The 20,929-nt window shown below is 40.3% G+C and overlaps 1 protein-coding gene across 1 annotated transcript in view; it reads left to right on the forward strand.

Moving 5' to 3' along the window:
• The window catches only part of LOC149147830 (lysine-specific demethylase REF6-like), a 96,146-nt gene that overhangs the window by 43,695 nt on the left and 31,522 nt on the right, over positions 1-20,929 (forward strand). The window contains exons 5-6 of the mRNA XM_089441194.1: positions 10,955-11,682; positions 12,723-14,459. Coding sequence (XP_089297320.1) covers positions 10,955-11,682; positions 12,723-14,459 — 2,465 coding nt within the window. The remainder of the gene's footprint in view (positions 1-10,954; positions 11,683-12,722; positions 14,460-20,929) is intronic.

Here is a 20,929-nt window from a genome sequence, read left to right on the forward strand (position 1 = left end):
ATTTTTCTTTTGGGTTTTGTGGTTCGATTGGGGGCAAATCTCTCTTACAAGGAAGACAACTAAGGTCTGAAGTAAGGATAACTCTTGGCCTACATCTGAACTATAAGACTTAGGTTCTATGGTAAGTGTGAAAATTCCAAACTTGAACCCTATTGCAGCAGCTGATATTATTTCTCCTAATTGTTAATTAATTAACAATTTATCTGCTATGACAAATATTGAAATAAACACACTGCAAACTTCACAAATAAAATTCTGCGGAAATATAAAATGCTGGAAGTTGAGAAATGCTAGCACACACATATAAAACTAACACAGTTATTTTTGGACAAAAGTTCCTAGAAAAACCCAACATGGGAAAACCAGTGTAGCAACTGAGAGTTTTATTATTATGCAGTAGTGAGAAATTCTGAGTACAACTGGATGCCGAAATTTGACAATCCTACAGAGAAAAATATTGACAAAAATCTAGCAAAGAATTTTCCCTGGCAAAAAATACTGGCCTTCATACCCTTCTAACTTCAGATTGAATCCAAGAGATGTAAACTTGTGTGTGTCAAATAGGTCGAGGTGCCTCATTTTAATAGCCTTCCAAGAGGTTCGAATAGCGCTCTCTGGGAGCCTTCTAGACACTTCTAAATTCAAAAATAACTTTTCCTTTTCTTGAAACAAGTGCCCAAAAGGGTCTTTTACAATATTACAAGGACACTTGACCTGGTGACAAATATCTTGAGCATGAAACCCATGCTTTACAAATAATTTTTCTTTTGTTCTTTACATCATTTTTTTTTGATAGGTACATAAGAATTACATCATGACAATGTAGAAATCTCTGTTTTCCCACCCCAGTTTTCAGTTTCTCCTTATTTCTTCCATGTAGTTAAATGCTCATTCCCATAACCATACATTTAACAGACTGAAAAAAATAAATATTGCTGAAAACACAAATTCTGGAAATTTTTCAGAATGTTGGAAATTGCAGAATTAAAAATCAGCAATCAAAAACAGCCATTAAAACACTGATACTTTTGGTCAACTTGACCCTGGGAAAACCCCCTACAACTCTTGGGGAAAACCAATTTGAGAGCTCTTCTTTATTTCTGAAAATTGCTTTTTTACAGTGAGAATTATTCAGCAAAAAATCAGCAAGCAAATTTACAACTTATCTCCTTTCCCGTGCCTCACAGCAATCTGGAAATTACAGCAAACAAGACAGCAATAAATGCTGTACGGCCTCCGTTTTGTGTGCAGAAAAATCAGCAAACTGCTCCTCGATTTTTGTGCAAAAATCTACCTTTCACTATGTGCTGAATCAGCTGTACAAATCTGCTCACCTGCTGTCTTGGAATGTGTGCCAAGCTGTTGTCTCCTTCTCCTCCCTGCTCAGAAATCTCTCTTGCTCTCTTGCGCTCCTTCTCCCAATCTGCTCATGAAAGAATGAATGACCTTTTCCTCCTTTAATATAACTCCAAGTGACTTTTGGGTGATCCAAGTGACTTTTGGGTGATCTCTAAATCCAATGGCTGAAATAGATTTAGATCAATGGTTGAGATTAAATGCTCATTTAAATCTCACTTTCTATTTTTTAATTCACCCCACTTTAATAAAGACCCACTTAGTCATTTATTTCCAAAGTCACTTTTCCTTTCTAATTTTTCATTTACTTTAAAATTAGACTTAGTAACTTTATCACTTAAAGTCACTTTTAAATTAGATTTAACTTTATAAAATTATAAAGTCACTTTAGGAGAAAAATTAAATTCTTTTGGACACTTTTCCCTAGGCCATAGATCAAAGCCTAAGGGAACCACCTGTCCTCCGGTACCAAATTTCAACACTCCCTCTTACCGAGGAAGGTGTTCCTCACCACACCCATCTTGTCTCTGAAGTAGACATGCTTGCCCCGTGGTAAGGCTTTGGTAAGAATATCTGCAACCTGCTCATCAGTGGAAATATACTCAAGTTTCACAACTCCCTTCTGAACATAGTCTCTGATGAAATGATATCTGATCCCGATATGCTTTGACCTGTCATGAAATACTGGATTCTCCGTGAGTTTAATGCAACTCTGATTATCACAGTAAATCACTGAAGGTCTCAACGGCTGACCAAATAAGCCAAACAACATCTTGCGAAGCCAGATGGCCTCACAACTAGCTAGACTGGCTGCCATATACTCTGCTTCCGCTGAACTCAGTGCTACTGACTGTTGCTTCTGGCTGAACCATGACACTACTGCTGAACCCAACCCAAAACAACACCCTAAAGTGCTCTTCCTATCAGAAGCACAACCTGCCCAATCAGAATCAGTGTATCCTGCCAATCTCACTCCATCTCCCTGCCTGTAGTCCAGACCATAATCCACTGTCCCCTGCAAGTACCGCAAAATGTGTTTTGCAGCCACCCAGTGAACCTTCCTAGGCTCACACATAAACTGACTCATCGTGTTGACTACAAAACAGATATCTGGTCTAGTGTTGACCAAATACATCAAGGAACCAATCAACTGCCTGTACAATGTGGGATCCACCAACTCGGAATCCGAAGCATGAAGCTTCTTCCAGTTGGTGATCATCGGTGTCGACATGGGTCTACAATCCTCCATGTGGAATCTGCTAAGTTTGTCCACAATATACTTCCCCTGCCCCAGGAAGAAATGCCCCTCCTCTTGCCACACCTCCAAACCCAAAAAGTAATGCATCAGGCCGATGTCCTTCATCTCAAACTCCGCCGCAAGATCTCTCTTGCAGTGCTCTATGAGTCTCTCTGCACCTGTAATGATCAAGTCATCCACATACAACACCAGAATGAGAGGCTCCTCACCAATCACAATAAAGTAAAGGTTCGGATCTGCCTCACTCTTTGTGAAACCCATCCCCTGCAAGTATGTATCTATCCTGGAGTACCAAGCTCTGGGAGCTTGCTTCAGGCCATAAAGGGCCTTCTTCAGTCTGCACACATGGGACTCCTTCCCATGCACCTCAAAGCCCTGTGGCTGCTCAATGTACACCTCCTCCTGTATGAAGCCATTGAGAAATGCGGTCTTCACATCCATCTGGTGGATCTTCTAACCCATCTCTGCTGCTATCGATATAATGGAGCGGATTGAAGTATATCGAGCCACGAGAGCGAAGGTCTCCTCATAATCAACTCCCTCTACCTGGGAGAACCCTCTAGCCACAAACCTCGCTTTGAATTTCTCAATGCTGCCATCTGCAGCATGCTTTACCTTGTAAAGCCATCTGCAAGTAACCACGGATTTGCCCTCAGGCCTCGGCACCACCTCCCAAACATCATTCTTCATGATAGAAGAATACTCCTCCTGCATGGCGTCTCTCCAGACCTGCTGGCTAGCTGCCTCCTCATAGCTAGAAGGCTCAGAGTCAAGGATGCTGGTAACCATCGCCATATAGCTACAAAACCTCTCAGGTGGTCTACTCTCTCTGACCGGCCTCTTCGGCTCAGCAACAGATGTGGCATCTCTCAAGGTGTCCGGAAGCCACTTGGGCTTCCTCTTCCCTGAGCACACTTCTCCCACTGGAGAATGAAACTCCTCCTCCTCATCATCATCAGTGGCCTAAACACCTGACTGTCTGTCTGCTGTCCTCCTGCCTGCACCTGAACCTATAGAAGCTGAGGTACCGTGTGAACTGTCCATCAGTGGACTCCCTAGTGAACTGCTCTGTGAACTGCTCTGCATGCTGCCCGGAGCACCACCCCTCTGGCTCGGCGAGCTACTGCTCACTGATGGACCTGACATCCTCATAGATGTACCTCCGGATCCTCCTGATCCCTACCCACTGGATCCCTGCGACTGACTCAACTGCTGCTGAGGGTCTGGCTGATCCAGATACTCTAACTCCCGTGACCTCCTAAAGGCCCTGTCCTCCTCGAACTTCACATCCCGTCTGACAACAACTCTCCTCTGTGCAGGGATGTAAATCTGAAAGGCCTTTGAGGTCTCACTGTAGCCCACAAAGATACCCTTCTCTGCGGTGGGCTCTAGTTTGGTCGTCTTCTCCTTGGGTATATAGGAGTATGTAATGCATCCAAAGATATGAAGATGACCAATGTCAGGCTTCTTCCCAGAGAAAGCCTCCTCCAGAGTCATGTGCCCCAAGGCACGATGCGGACTCCTGTTCTGCAAGTAAACAACTGTGTTGCAGGCCTCTGCCCACAAGAACAATGGCAACCCCTGATCATGTAGCATGGCTTTGGCAGCCCCTATGATGGATCTGTTCTTCCTCTCGGCAACCCCGTTCTGCTGGGGGTTGTAAGGAACAGTGAACTCCCTCCTAATGCCTGCCTCCGCACAATAGTCAACAAACTCTCCAAGGGTGTACTCTCCTCCATTGTCCGACCTCAAGGACTTGATCTTTCGACCTGTCTGAGTCTCCACAAGAGCTCTGAACTCCTGAAACCACTTGAAGACCTCACTCTTGGTCTTCAAAAAATAAATCTAGGTCCTCCTGGAGTGATCATCAATGAATAAAACATAGTACTCATATCCACTCAAGGAAACATGAGACATCCGACCGCTCACATCGGAATGAATACCTAAAATTAACATAGAGATTTGGCAGCGTCATCCTGTTCCATAGTCGCCACGGGGTATCACAAGGGAAGGTTGAACCTGTCATCTTGTACATAGCGCACCACCAGGGGAGGGTGAGTCGCCCTGTGGTCGTATGTTGCTCCTGTAAGAGTACCCCAAGCCCCCCAGAGCTCCCAGAGCTCAATGCAGACAACATGCAGGACCCTTATAAGAAGGTCTCTCAATGACTCCAAGTCGTTCGGGAAAGTCACAGATTTGACCTTTCCCCGGGGCTTTGACAAAATGTCTGCGACCTGTACATCAGTCTCAATGCGATGGAGCCTCCTCGCTCATCGACTTACCATATCCTAGATAAGGCAATATCTGATGCTTATCTGCTGGAGCAATCATCGAATACGAGATTCCTCAATAATCGAATCCCCCCTTTGGTTGTCACAGAAAATCACAGTGGTATTCATCATGTGTACAAACAACTCACTGAATAGCTTCCACAACTAGGCAGCTTCATACGAGATCATACTCGTAGCTATGTATTCGGTCTCAGCGGTGCTTATAGCAAGCGACTTCTGCTTCCTGCTCATCCATGATATCGAAGCAGAACCCAAAGAGAACCAGTGCTGAGAAGTGCTCTAGTGATCCTCCACAATGCCTGCCTAGTCAGCATTCGAATAATTATGCAGCTTCATATTTCCGGCAGTGTATCTCAATCCATGAGAGGTTGTGCCCCGAAGATATCTCAGAAGATTCTTAGCACCAATCCAGTGAGGCTCAACCAAATATGAGCTCACCATGCTAACTGCAAAACATATGTCCGGACGGAAGTTCACCAAGAACATCAATGCAAATGAGTTTATGGAACTCAGAGGCATTTCCCAAATTTGGTCCGGCATCATCACCATATAACTTCTGAAAGTTAAGATCCTTGAGGTAGTCACGGGCTTGCAGTTTACCATTCCACATCCGGAATCCAACTCCCTCTTACTTCTGCAAGTGAGAGGGTCTACACCTGTTTGAAATAGGTCGTCCTTAGAAGGTGCTGGTATGAGAGGTCTATCATCCACAACCTTCAAACAATGGTTTGGGTCGACTTCACTCTTAGTGAATCTCAGCTTCATCTGACAGCTATCAATCCTCTCATACTACGCCTGGGTAATTTTGCTTCAAGCCATAGAGGGCTTTCTTTCACCTGTATACGTGAGATTCCTGATCATGAATCTCAAACTCCTCGAGTTGTTCCAAACCTGTGGACCTGCTACATGAGGGGAATGATCCCCTTGTAAGATTTTCCTTCGGTACATCTCAGACATGTACTTTCATGCTCTTTTTGAATTCAGGCATCCCTGTCACCATTTGACTCACAAAGCTCCAGTGCTATGTGTCAATGGACCTAGTCCCCAGTGGACTTCCTGCAACTTGATACAACCCTGAACTCAAAAACATCTTTGAAAATTCTATTTTCAAACACGTACCTTTCCATTGATGAGTGCCACCCTGTAACCTTTGACTTCTATTGCCGAAATGGACACCAGGTTCTTCCTGCGATCAGGTACATAAAAGAGATTCTGTAAATGAATCGAGTTACCCTCGTTCAATTGAGCGGTAACATTCCCTACACCCTTTCTGGGATAGGTGGCATCGGCTCCAAGTATAATCCCACAATTGTTTCCATCTCTACCAAATTAGAAGTGCACCATACTATCCGATGAAGTGCCTTGAAGCACTACAATCAATAAGCCAGATTCCCAAAGAATCTGAAGGAGAGGGCCAATACAAGATAACGCTTCTTTATCTTATCAAAAACGACATTTGATTCTTCATACTCGGGGTTCCTTGCTTTCTTTGAAGAGTCGGCCATTTCCTTGATGACCTGCATTACCTGTCATTCCTTTGATCATTGAAGATGTCCATGGAATGATTGTTATCTTGACCAAGAGATGTGTCTCTGCCATTCAGACACTCCTTCGCATAATGGTCTAACTTATTGCAACCAAGGCATCTGCCTTTCCTTCCACTGATAGATCTGGACTTCCCAATGAAGTGATCTTTAGGTAGGCCATCAGAAACTTCCGTTGCACCATTCTGATAATGTTCTTTGCTTCGACTTCACCCTCGGTGAATTTGAGGAGGGATGAGGAATCCATTGATCCTTTTGTCCTTTCCCAACTGTCTTTGGTGATTGCTCTTTCACTCTTGCTTGGGCTTTGTCTTCACCTCAGCTCCGATACCATGTTAATTTTAGGTATGTTTTATGCTTAGAGCAATTTATTTCAATTTTCATAGTTAGCTCGATACCTTTTCCAAATTAGCAATCACATCAGCGTTAAAGTAAACTGTAGATAGAACATAAACATAAATCGCAGAAAACAAGCCAAGACAAGAGGAGACAAGATGTGGTGCTAGCCAGAGACAAACCCCAATGTGGGGAAACCCTTGATCAATTCTTCTTATATGTTCTTCAGTAGTTCAACAGAGAGAGAGATAGTACGTTTACAATAGAAGTCAACAATTTTACTTATGTAGATAAGAGCATAGATCATCTCTAAGAAGATGATACATGAGATTAGTTGAAGACATGCTGCTTCAACTGATTCTCCAAGGTGACTCCTTCACCTATCATTGTGCTGCATTTTGTCATCATGCTGCACCTCACTGCATTGCACCATGCTGCACCCATCATCACTATGCTGCATCTCATCACGCTTCATTAATCATGACTGTACCCATCACTGTATTGCATTATGTGTCATTGCTGCACCATGTTGCCATATTGACCTATGTGTTGGTTGCATTTTGCATGCTTGTTGTCCCTAGCTTGCTTGTTGTCCTTAGCATACTAACTACCCCTTGCATGCTTGGTGTATTTGCTGCTAAGTACCATACAACTGTCCCAATGTTAGTTAGTTGTCCCTTGCATGCTGCTCTCCTTCGGAGACAGATGCTCTGGCTGTTTCGGCAGTTCCCGGTAGTTCCGGTAGTTCTGGCAGTTCCCGATAGTTTCAGTAGTTCCGACGATTCCGGCTGTTCCTGATAATTCCGACAGTTTCGGCTTCTGCCCTCTGCGTCGGCTTTCCCGCCTGTTCTGGCAATTCCGACAGTTCTTGCAATTCAGGCTGTTCCGACTGTTCCTAATAGTTCCCGCAATTCCGGCAATTCCAGCTATTCTCCACAGTTCCGGATTTTCCCGACAGTTCCGTCTTTTCCCGGTAGTTCCGGCTTCTGCTCTCTGCATCAACTTTCCCGACTGTTCTGGCTTCTGTCCTCTGCATCAGCTTTCCTGACTATTCCGGAAGTTCTCGGCAGTTCTGGCTATTCCCGACAGTTCCGGCTTCTGCCCTCTAGATTAGGGCAGTGTTATCCCTTAGGATCTCTCTTCCTACTAAACCCAAAGACAAGTAGAGAGGAAGAGATCCCAAGTGTGTTGAAATGACTTGAAGGCCACTGCTATTTATACTAAAACGTTGAGCACAAGTGGGGTTTATTTGGTTGCTGGCCGACCTTGACGAATTGTCCCGTAACGCAAATAAATTCATATCTCCATGAATACTTATCGGAATCGGATGATCTTTAGATCAATCCTACACCTCTCGATGAGAGGGATCCAAGAAAAATATCAGCTTCCATTAATAAGATGACCTACATGGATTTTGGCCCTAGTTGCCAATTTTAACACTCTGTCACTGTGAATCATTCTCCAATACAACAGCAGCAAATAAGGTCACAAGAACAGAACAATACATTTAGTCAACCTTGTAGATCGATAAAATATTTTCTAATCTCAATATGAAGCAACCCTGTTCCTACTCTGTCTCAAAGTCCTGTTTGTTCATCAAGTGGAAAACGTAGATCCTTGCAAAAGAGATTTAGCAAGCAAATATTCCCTGAGTATATCTTTGTCAATACGCTGTGCAATCATTGTTTATTCAATCCATAGATGAATTCATTTTTTTTAATATAAACTCAGGAAATAATCACAAGTGTGCTCATTCAGTAAATAACTTAGATCTGTACATATATCCTGAAAAAGAATCTTCGATCTATGCATATACAAAGTTGACTACAGACCACACCCCCATGAATCTGGAAATATAGTTCAGAGTGTGCAGTCAGTCCAAGCAAGAGACAAGTAAACACCTATACGCACACCACAGAGAACCAAACCTTCAGACTCTCGTTGGATCATTGAATGTATAATTCACTCTAACATTTACGCAGTGGTGTATTTGACCCCACCCTTGTTTAACATTTAGATCAACGCAAAAACTGACTAATCCATTCGCACCTTTTCCAGAGCAATGTAAAATAAATTGAAACACTTGTGAAGAATGTGGTGCAAGAGCCAACAGTTCACACGAAATGCACATCAACTTTATCATTGACAGAGAAACAACAAACAATATAGTCTATACACTAGATCAACATTACATGGGCTTCTCTGCACAGTGGTACGCCATACACCAGATTGGAGATGTAAAAATTTTGACATATCAGATCTTATGCTGTTGTATGAAGAGATTGTCAATTTCCTCATTGCACCCGGTTAGACACGTAGAAGGTTACACACAGAACCAACAATAACTGACCAGATGTGAGTTGGATCTCCAATAATGCCAGACCAAATTCACTCCTCCATTGCATGAAAACAAAATGCATTGTTACCCTAGCCTCAGTATTTGAGAGACGAGCATGAAAGATGATACACTTTTGGAGGAATCCGAGCCTCAGAATGTCTGCGTAGAGGGTCGAAACATTTTCAGGAATGAGAGTGAAGTAGTTCACAGAAGCTCTATTCAATTTGCTCCACAAAACCAGCGAAAAACCAAAACCCAAAGAAATAAACATTAAGCCCATATTATCTCCCAAACTTTGACCTTTTTGACAACCGCAGATAGAAGATACATATATCTTGGTTCGAAATCACGTTCTTCATGGATAAAATCGAGCTTCTTTAAATAGTAATGGAAGGGGCTTCTAGAGGGGCTGACTTGCCCAGTAGGTCATGGAGCCAACCTAAAAAATTCTTAAATTTGAATTTTTGAATTTAAGATTTGGAGCCAAAATTTACATGAGGCCGACTTGTCATGGGAGGCAAATATTTAATTTTGACTTACTTGAACCCAAGACCCCACAAGCATATTGATTACATGGTATTTAATTTAATTCTTTAATGAAATTGCTCTTTGGTCTGCAAATGATGAGCTACCACATCATCATAGTATTTGGGGACTTTGACCATATGAAGGGGGATCTGATATTTGATTAACCATTTCTCTTTAACCGTGAGGAGTCTCGTGGTGTGCCACATACCATTAGAGTCAGCATGATGAGGAGCATCAATTGATGAAGGTCTCTAGAGCAAATTCACTGATATGCATCCTTAAAAACTTCAATGAATGCGGGGCTTCTAGGGTTTCCTTCCATCCTTCCAAAGTTTCTTTTCTATTGGAGTTTCCAACTGATGTAATCCATGGATGTATATTAAGAGCGTTCAAGAACCGATTCAATCCATTCAACACTGCTTACATTCTCAAATATATTTATTATTTTGGGTAGGGTCCTCGATGTTGGGAAACATGATGTTCCCATATATGCCCCTTGAAATTTGATGCATCTTTCTGCACGTTCCCATCTCCATGAGACATTGTGGAACATCAAATCAAAATAATTCTTAAATTAAAATGAACGAAATTAACATATGCACCTTTTCGAGACTAGCATTGATCATCTCATATCATGGTTCATCTTGAACATTGAAACCTGAAGGAAATCTGGAAAGGTTGGGGAATCACATATAGTATGTGGATTTTGGGATGCAATTCCAGTAACAGAGATCCCAACTCCCCCGAGCCAGAAGATTGCAGGATATGAGCAACTGATGTCTATGGCAGTATCTTACATGGTCATTACCTGTGATACCGTCTGCAAATATTTTGTAGTCATTGGTGAGAGACAGATTGAATGTGTCCATTCAACATTGATTTCTGTGTTTTTCCCAGATGTCTTTCGATTTTCTTTTAACTTCTATTCATGTATTTTTCTGTATGATTTGTGTTTTCTTATTTAGAAATTCCCACCATTTGAGAAAATCAAATTTGAACGCCATTTGTGAAAATCAAATTTGAACATAATTGTCATCTTTAACAATAAATAGTTTGCTTGTACAGGCAAGAACTCTCTGCTTGCTATTTTTTGAACCAAGCACATCAACAGTATGCAAGGGTTGCCTTTTGTTAGTCTAGGACGGTGATGGGGCTGGTTCTCTGATCATGTTTGATCCTCCAATTTGTTGGCATCTGTACTGATCACCCATGTTTTTGTAATTATATCATATTGGGACCTTAAAACAATTATTTTAGCTGTAACTGTATTTCTTACTAAGTGCCTTGTGATTTCCGATTTCAGGATACCTGCAAGCTTAGCCAATGAGCCTCGAAGTTCCAGGTTAAAAGACAAGAAGAGAGGTGAAGGGGAAATAGCTGTCAAGCAGCATTTTGTAAATGATATGATTGATAATAATCGCCTGCTTTCAGTTCTGCTTGAAAAGGAATCCACTTGCTATGCAGTTCTCTGGGATTCTGCCCATATTTCAAGTAATTGTCAATGTTTTTCCACTATAACTCATGCAAAATGTGGTTCTGCATTTGGAGGAAGCTGCTTAGAAGCATTTCCAATTAACTCTTCAACAAATGGCAGTATAATGGTGGGTAAAAAAGGTCTATGTGCACCGAATATCCTGGAGACAAATGAGAATTTCGTATCTGATCCAACCAGAAGTGGAGATTTTTTAGGTGACCATTGCCAACAGGGAAAACATCCTGACTTCAGTAGTGATAGGTTTACAGATGTTTGTTTCCAGGAAAATCTTAGGGGAGGTCAGTCTCTGGATAGTGACTCCCCATCTGATGATTCCATGCATCTTGATTCAGGCACGTTGGCATGTGTTGCTTGCGGAGTTTTGGGCTTCCCATGTATGGCAATAATACAGCTTTGTGAGGAAGCTGCAAAAAAACTCTTGCCTTCCGATTATAAATTTGTTGATGAACATTATGGAGTATCTGCTGTAGGCTGTACAAGACAAGATGTTGCCTCTTTTGGAGTTGCATTTACTGCCAACCAGAGCACAAGTTTAGGTAAGGTTATCATTTTCCTTTCTTCTCATCATTCTTGATCTTAATAGACATCCATGAAAGGTCCTTTTTATGATTGTAATCAAGATGGCATCACTGTGTCTCAAATATGGTAAAGATGTTGCAATGATGTGACTCATTCCTTTCTCACTATGTGGTACTGTACATATTAAATATAACAAGTTTTAGAATTGACAGAAAATCATAACATCTATCAATGGATTAAGAGACTAGGTTGTGGAGAAAAAAAATCAAAGAAATACTATTAAAATCATTCTGTTGATTGTATTGGCAAGGACAAGATTTTGGAGCTGATTTATATTTTGATTTATCATATCTAAAGTAGCCTAGAAAATTAATAATCTGGAAAATGACTGGAGAGATAAAGATGATGATAAATTTGTTGAGAAAGGTAAAGACTTTTCTTTCTCCCATATTTGTTTTTATTTATATGGAGATTTGCAACATGGATTTTCTTCTTGAAGCACCAATTACTCCAACATCTCATTGTGATGTCAATCATCAATATGGGGGTGGTTAATGTGTGAATAAACTTGCAAATACTGTGAAGACGTATATGCATTTCTTTTACCAACAAACTTCTTGTTTTGTTGTGAAAGGATTGCCAGATGTGGCATTTTCTGGCAATCATCTTTTATTTGATTATATGTCATCCATCTTGTAAATACTGCTCTACACTATACTGCGTAATTGGTTGATGCTGCCATTCTTGGTAAAGCTTAGATGTGTTAGACATTTCCATTTATTTCTTTTAACTGCAGATTCAGTTGATACTTGATTCTGAAAATTTAAATGAATGTTTAATCAAGTGAAGTAAAATTCTGTATTCTATTGCATTTTTAATATTTTATGCAAAATCAGTATATGCACAGATATGCATGTAGACAAGCAAGGTTTTCTGTTGGTCAGATTAGAGAAATTGCTGACCCTAGTTTTGTATTCAGTGAAATCATATTTTTGCATAACTGTATGGAAGATTTATTGTACTTATTTGTATTATGAATTCCAATGTTTCGTAACAGAACCCTCAACCAAAGATGGTAAAGGAGATTTTAGCAAAAGAAAAATTCAGTACAGTAGGTCTGAATTTGCTGCAGATCAGTCAACAAAAGTTACAGAAATGGTTAATGTTTCGGCAATTCAAAGGCCCATATTCAATGTCACAAATCATTCAACTCAGCTAAAGCTCAAATATGCACCGGATTTGAAAATCTGCAGTGAAAAATCGCTGGAGAAATGCAAGGCAATATCGGAACCCATGGCTGAAGGTAATGGTGCAGTTTCTTGTTCTGAAAATGTTATCAATAGCCAAGGAGAGTATGATTTCCAGAAGCATTCAAGCTCTCAATTTTCTTCATCTGCTAGTTTATCTCATAGAAGCACAAGTTCTCTTGCAGCTCATAATAATAGATGGATTGTTAGGGATGCAACGTTGAACAAAGAATTGCTCCACAAATACCCTAATGATTTCTCCAACACTGACAATCAAAATGAGGCTTCTCAGAGTTCAACAAAATTCATGAACAGATCTGTGGCTAATGCATTGTCAGTCCCTATTCCTTCAGTAAAAGTGCTATCGGCACTGGATCTTCTGGCAGCCACTTACAATGATGCATCAGATTCTGATGAACTAGATGATATTGTCAAAAATGGTAAATGCCATCCTGCTCATGAAGAACAAGATGTTGCATTAGATAATGTTGACATTGCTGAAATTGTGCCTTTGGCTGGGAACTATCATTCAAAGAGTGGTATTCTAAAAGAAAACTCTCACCTTTCTTCACCTGGTTCAGCTAGTAAAATTTCTGTGGAAGGGACTGACAAAGAAATTGTAACAAGGGTGCATTTTTCTTCAGATAAGGTATCATCTGTACATGCTGGGCAGAATGATTCTTTTTGTGACATTGTGAAGCAGAGTACAAGTTTCAAGAAAGGGTCTCCACTGTCTTCGAGCCTTTCTCCAAAAAGAAGGGTATCTGTTTCTGAATCTGTAACAGACATTCATGAGGGTCTCCATGTCATTGGCCATGAATTATTTTCACCAGAATCCAGTAACTTGATAGAGCAGTCAATTGTAACTCCACTCTGTAAGACTTCAGTCAAAGAGACTCCTGGGAGTGAAGCATTACCCAGTAATCAGTCTGGTGATGGAAAAATTGAATTTGGAGTGACTGCTGAAGATAGTTCTGAGACTGATGAAGGCATTCACAGTGTAACATTTTCCTCTGTAAAGGAGTCCAAGAACTTGACAGTTTCCACAGTAGAGGAAAATATTTCTATATTAGATTCTGGCACGGTATCTAAATGCATCACTGGGTGTCCTGAGGTGTGCTCTGTTTTTGAAAAAAGTGGTGGAGATCTCTCTACAAGTTATTATGAAAAGCCATCTACTTATGACCAACATGCAGCCAAGGAAGTCCCTTTAGAAAATGATGTGGATGAGAACATTAGAGAAAATTCAGACAAAAATTCGGACATTGTTTCTATGCCTGTCATGACTAATTCTTCACATATAGATGTTCATCATAATAAACAGACTTCTAAAACATCAGAGGGCAATATGATACGGTCTGGGGCAGGACATGGTTTTCAAACAAATATTCCTGTTACATCAGCGGGGAAGGGAAGAACATCTTCACTGTGGAAACCTTGCAAAGGCTTCATGAGACCACATGTATTTTGCCTGGAACATGCTCTTGAGGTAGAGGAGCAACTGCGAGCTCTGGGAGGTGCACATTTGCTGATTCTATGCCATGCAGGTAAATAATGTTACATTGCTGATTCTATGCCATGCAGGCAAAGTAATATTACATTGCTGATTCTATGCCATGTAGGTGAAGTAATGTTATATTGTTCCTTAAGGAGTGTTTCTTTGCTAATCATGATGTCTTTGACACCACAGTAGCTTTCCTGTTTTGTTCTCTCCTTCTAAGATTTTGTGGGGCTTAACCAGCCCTGAAGATCAAAGTTATCATACTCTTCAACTTAGTGACTTGAATCTTGGAAGTCAGCCAAGCTGCCTATTCTGGTGCTCAGTTGGCTGATCATAAAAAGTCTGGTGCTAAGTTGCTGAGCCACTGTTTTATGTTGAATCACCTGACTTGCTGAATTTCATTGTGACTCAGTTGACTGTTGAACTTGGTGACTGAGTTATTGGTTGAGTTATTCTCCACACTGGTGCTTATTTTTCCATGTTACCGAACCACCTCCTAGTTGCGCTGAGAGGCGCTCTCCAGCCCAGTATGGTAGAGATGTCGTAATGTAATGTACTAATGTTTAACGTTTTGACTATGTCAAATTAGATAAAAAATAAAAATAAAATAAAATAAAATAAAATAAAAAGATTAATATAATACAATATAAATATTTTAACTTGGTCAAAATAAAATAAAATAAAAAAATAAAAATAACAATAACAAAATAAAAATAACACTATAAAAATAAAATAATAATAAAAATAAAAATGGCACATGGTATTGAGAACTCATGAGACATGGTATTTATGTGGAATATAGCCTATTTAAAGGGAAAATTAAACCAACTTAGTACCTCCTCACCCCTCCGGGTTGTAAATATGGCAATACCATGTGGTCAAGATGTTGTAATGTAATGTACTAAAGTTTAATGTTTTGACTTTGTCAAAATAGATTAAAAATAAAAATAAAATAAAATAAAATAAAAAGATTAATATAATACAATATAAATATTTTGACTTGGTCAAAATAAAATAAAATAAAAATATAAAAATAACAATAACAAAATAAAATTAACACTAAAAAATAAAATAAAAATAAAAATAAAAATGGCACATGGTATTGAGAACTCATGGTATTCATGTGGAATATAGCCTATTTAAAGGGAAAATTAAACCAACTTAGTACCTCCTCAGCCCTCCGGGTTGTAAATATGGCAATACCATGTGTATATTGATTATTTAAACAAACGGCCCATCTCTGCCCCAGCTATCCACGACCTCGCATCATTTGCCGCAGCTCGGTAAACCAAAGTAGTCGCAAAGTGGTTTGTAGCACTAAAATGAAAGCAAGTAGGGATCTAAAGGTCCTAGGAAACGGTTTGGGTACAGTCAATCTATTCCACCTATAGGTCCAGGTACAGCCCCTCTGAGGAATGGCTTATGTTCGCCTGAGGAAGAAATAAGCTTTTAAAAAGTTGAAAGAAGATAACCCCTCCATATGACAACTTTTTGACGTAAATAGTCTAGTAGTGTTTCCAAAGCTTACACTTCTTTATCATACTTGTTTGATCAGTGTTATACCCTATATTTGGTTTCGTCCGGATCTACCAAGCATTGAGAGGGATCAAATCTCTTGATATGCAAACCTCTTTTAGAGTGAAAAGAGATTTGATCCCTCTTGGTGCTTGGTAGATCCGGAGTTAAGATGGATCTATGCTGGTTATTCCTGAGTCCTAGTTTGACAAGTTTGCCCAAGTTTAACTTTGGGCATTTTGAATTCTTGAATACACCAGAGAAACCTGTTCCCAATTTCTCTAATGAATATGCAAGGACTTCTGATTTGCATTTTACCCATTTCTAATGTTTCTTTTTTGAACACGCCGACCATTCTTTTACAATCCTACTGGAAACATTTCTCTTCTTTCAGGATGTATTGTCTTCATATCCATTGTTCATTCTACAATAATCATAGCAGATCCTAGCATCCTTTTCCAGGTTTAAATAATTTGTTGTATTAATTCAATAAATAATAATCCTCTAGCTTATCAGACTGGTTAATCTGTTTGAATATATCACTGAAATTTCTTCAACTTTAAATTTATCGTGTTATTGATCCCAAAATCCGGATACGTCGTAGTAATTACATACCTTATAGCATTTGTATATTGGTAATGAGTTTCTCTGGCATAACAATCGTTTTATTGTTTAACAAGGATTAGCGGTCAGTATCATTGTTGCAAATATCACAATGTTGAAAATTATGAGATTTTGAAGGTGGCGATATTATCACCTCAACATATCACGATATTTTTCAAATTTTGAATATGTCATGATATTTTGAAAATATTGCGATAAATTGGAAAATATTGCAAGATGATGGAACATTTTGACTGATGCAAGTGATTTTTTTTGGGGATATTTTTGCTCATTTTGAAGAGGAAATACAGTGGATTGAGAACAAACTCACTGTTACCTTTGCCCATAAAATGGCTGGAGGGAGAGGGTTCCTTTAGTTGTTTAAGCAATTGAATTTTTTTGTTGTAATTTTAAAAGTTTGCTAATATTTCCTGTTATTCCCCCTGAAGCTGATAAGTTTCTTTCCAGACCCTTGGTGATATATTCACTGACATGATATTTGCAACATTGACATGTATAATTGAATAACTATTTTTATTCTTCAGTCGTGGATCTATTGCAGTCTTTAGTAGATGAGTGCTTGTTTGCTGAATCAGGTTCCATCTATCCCATATGGTTTATTGGTCTTGTAACCATCCAAAAATGGGTAAACACACAACGGAAAAGTTTTCTCCCTTCTCTTCCAGGCGGCCAGCCAGCAGCTCCTGCAACCACCAATAACCGAAGACGATGTGCCATTCATATCTCCGCCGCTTTTATCACAGATCGACTCATATGTCTTCTCACCCATCTCACAGGAGCACATGAATGAAGGAGGTACTTTATTCATTTTTGCAATTGGGTGCTTATGCTTGTTTGTACTTCGGGCATTTGACATGGATTATGGGGATACCTGGAAGGAGGGGCTTTGATTGTGATGTTGTTCCTTCACCTTAAATGTAGGGGGTGGTAATCTTCAACTCTAGTTTAGTGGGGCCTCTCCTAATGACCTAGTGGGTATAGGAGGGGCACTACTTAGGAAGCCTTAACAAAGATAGCATGTTCCATCCAGCTCAATTCCATGGTTACCACTTTCAATCTCACATTACAAGCCCTATATTCCACCTCCATTCTTCGGGTTCCACTGGCCATTGGTTCTTTAGGATTTGGCACCCATACATTCTCATACCTATGTAGGACTTGTAACTTGGCCGTGGGAGGTTGATGCAGTTAGAAGAAAAGGAAAGAGCATATATTGGCCACAAACAAAATATGTTAAAATGCAAAAGATTTATGGGACATGTTACCGCTCAAACTAGTAGGGGGCATAAGAGGGATTCCTAAAGGGCAATGATGGAGGCTTAGCCCACTGTCACCTCAGCTAAGACTCCCTACTCTTTACGGAATTTCACTGATGGGAGGAGATCCGGTATATAGGAGGTCACTTGTGAAGGATGAATCAACCAATGGATATGAAGTGACCCTTATAATCCTTTTCCTAGAAGGGGTTTCAAGAATAGAGCTTTCTTGCTTATCAAGCAAGGTATGAAAATTTCTAGGAGAAGGAGGTGAGGACTTGAGGGTTAGGTTTAGAGGAATATACCTTATGAAGGAGTTTCCCAACCCTAAAATCCTTATTGAACTTGACTTCCCGAATGGTTCTTAAAGATTTGACGTTTCAAAGGTGCAGGACCACACGGGACCAAGTGGACCGAACTAGGTTAAAGGGGAAGAATTTAGCAACCAATGATGTTCTTAACCCAGACAAGGAGGGAGAAATGATCAAAGCAAGAATTTTCACTTAAAGGTGTGAAATTGATCCTATGAGGCACTAGCATTGGGGATGCCAGGGAAAAGTTTGATCTCAAAGCTAGGGCTTTGGTTATCTCACAACTCCATCGTCGGAATGATTTTAAATTTGAGGAGGCCTTGAGGACACATTGCTACAAGAAAGGCTAGGAGATCAACGTTTTGGAGGTCTAGTTTTTCAGGAAAGTGGTGCCCTAGATGACCCAACTTGGCTAGACCTAGAAGAAGGTGAAAAATGGTTGATTTTTTGAGTGACCACCTTTTGGTAGGTCAATGCATTAGTCTTGGGAGAATGGAGTCTAGGATAAATATGAATGAGGACCTTGTTTCTTGATCAAGAAGGCCTTAAGACTACTTCACTTGTCTTGTAGGGCAAAGGGAAGCAACCTTACAACTTTATACTTAGACTTGCAAAAGGTGATGGCTTGTCAAGATGGATTCGTTAATAGAATTATCCCTAGGAAATTTAATTCAAAGTTACATGGCCCATATATTGAGAGATGCTATATAGAGACAAAATTCCACAATTTAAGCAGTAAATGCATGAAGCAATTAGCTCTAAAAATAGCGAAATTTCCAATCTAATGTATATGACAAAATAAAATAAGAATAACATTAAAAACATTTACTTACATGTAATAAAACATATCCAACCATCAAAAAATTGATAATAGGGAGGCTCCAAGATAAGATAAACCAAATCCAAACATCAAAATTCATCCATAAAGCTTCAATTCATCCTCCAAGAAAAAGTGCGAAATTATCAAGAGAGAAGAGAGATCCAATCCAAAGTGATGATGAGAAAATGAACTCATCTCACTTGTATTTATACACTAATGAGGTGTTCGAATTGGTCTCCTAGGCCTACATAATCCCCAAAATAAAATAATGTGCTAATAACCTAATTTTTGGTGACAAGCCCACCAAACTAGCTCACAAATGAAATAATTAGCCTCTTAAGAGGTCAAATGATAAATAATACATGTCGTAGGGCACTCAAAGAGGCCATGATGAGGTCCATAGGTGCTATAATGAAGGATAGGACCTTCAAAAGTGATGGACAAGGGGTTTCCCCCTTGTTCTCCAAACAATAAACTTGTGGGGGCATGATAATAACCTCATGGGTCCTGTAGACCTTCTGTAAGGGCTCTCATGATGGTGTAGGTGATGCCACATCATCTTACAAGTCCTGGGTCAGCTGCCAAGTGCATGGTATGTTTGTGGGACTAGCTGAGCAAAGGTGAATCAGGTGCATCTTCCTCGTCCAATAGCTGAATCTCGAGCAATCTCTGAACATCCTCGGGGATCCATGGAGTGTTGTCTACTATTGTAGAGGCCCATGGCTCTCAACGCATATCCTACATGTGCCAATGTAGCCCTTTAGAGGGTTAGAACTCCCATATAGGGAGACCAAACACAAGATGGAGGCCATCTGCAATCCTGCATAAGATCCAATGTGTCCCCTAGCCCTCCAGTAGAACAAGTCATTAGAGAAATTGAGTAAATGAGCTTACTAACCATGGACCACAAGTGGGGACTTCATTCCGTAATGGCCTTCCGGATGTGCCAATGTCTTTTAAACTCCAAATGGGGTTAATCAAGTGTCCTATTAGGTGGTTTCTACTTCTAAAGGGGATAATATGTTCAAGGTACATCCTTTAAAAGGCGGTGGTATGTGATAGGCAGGTGAATGAAGTAAGGGATGAGAAGGGGCAGCCCTGGGCTGTGTGCTGGGGTACATGGGCAGCTAATAAAAGGGAAGCCCATACATGGGTATATAATGTTTAGGAGGGAGAAATCATGGTACATGAGGTGCCCCGACCTTGATTTTTCCACCCTTCTTTATATGCCTTTTTCCTTTTTATGATTTTTCTTTGATTAACTGCTCGAGGCTCAAGGGGTAAGAGCATGATGTGTGAGATGTAGCAGTGGATACCCATTTTTAGGGTAGGGCGGCGGTTCATTGCCCACCAGTAGTTGGGACAATCATTGGTTCCTATATGATGAAGGAGGCTCATAGAACCCTTAGGAAGTAGGGTGATGGCCATGATGATGGGGTAGTGCTCATGTATTGGCTTTTGCCCACGTGCTAAATGTGTTTTTCCCTATTGAATGTGGCCAATTATGTTTTTACTTTTCCTTTTAGCTGCATCAACCTCCAGGTCATCATTCCAGACCTGACCTAAGTTGTGGGCAAGGGGAAGGCGAGAGTTAGCCCTATGTGGACCCAGGTGAAAGAAATGATGAATGGGGTAATAATGAGTGGAAATGGGGCATTATATGTGGATGGGGAAGCGTGGCCATGTAACCAAAATCAGGGTTTCCCTTGAAATACCATCCCTAAAGCCAAATGGTTAGTAAAAGAGATCCCACGGGACTAGAATCCAAGGTTAACATGCGAAAGGGGTCTAGGGGACAAAATCATAGACCTAGCCCACTCTTTTCGTCGAATCCCCCCATTAATCCATGCCCAAAAATGTCCATAATAAGCAAACTACAATACTCAGTTTCCAAATGACAAGGCATACCATTAGGTTTGGGAGGTCCACCTTCAAACATACGATCATGGCATATGGGTGAGGGACCACATGGTTGGCTTAGGGGGAAGAG

This window comes from Pinus tabuliformis, chromosome 9 (assembly GCF_031772625.1).
Source record: "Pinus tabuliformis cultivar Carrire ecotype Pingquan chromosome 9, CPIR1, whole genome shotgun sequence".
Lineage (NCBI taxonomy): Eukaryota > Viridiplantae > Streptophyta > Pinopsida > Pinales > Pinaceae > Pinus > Pinus tabuliformis.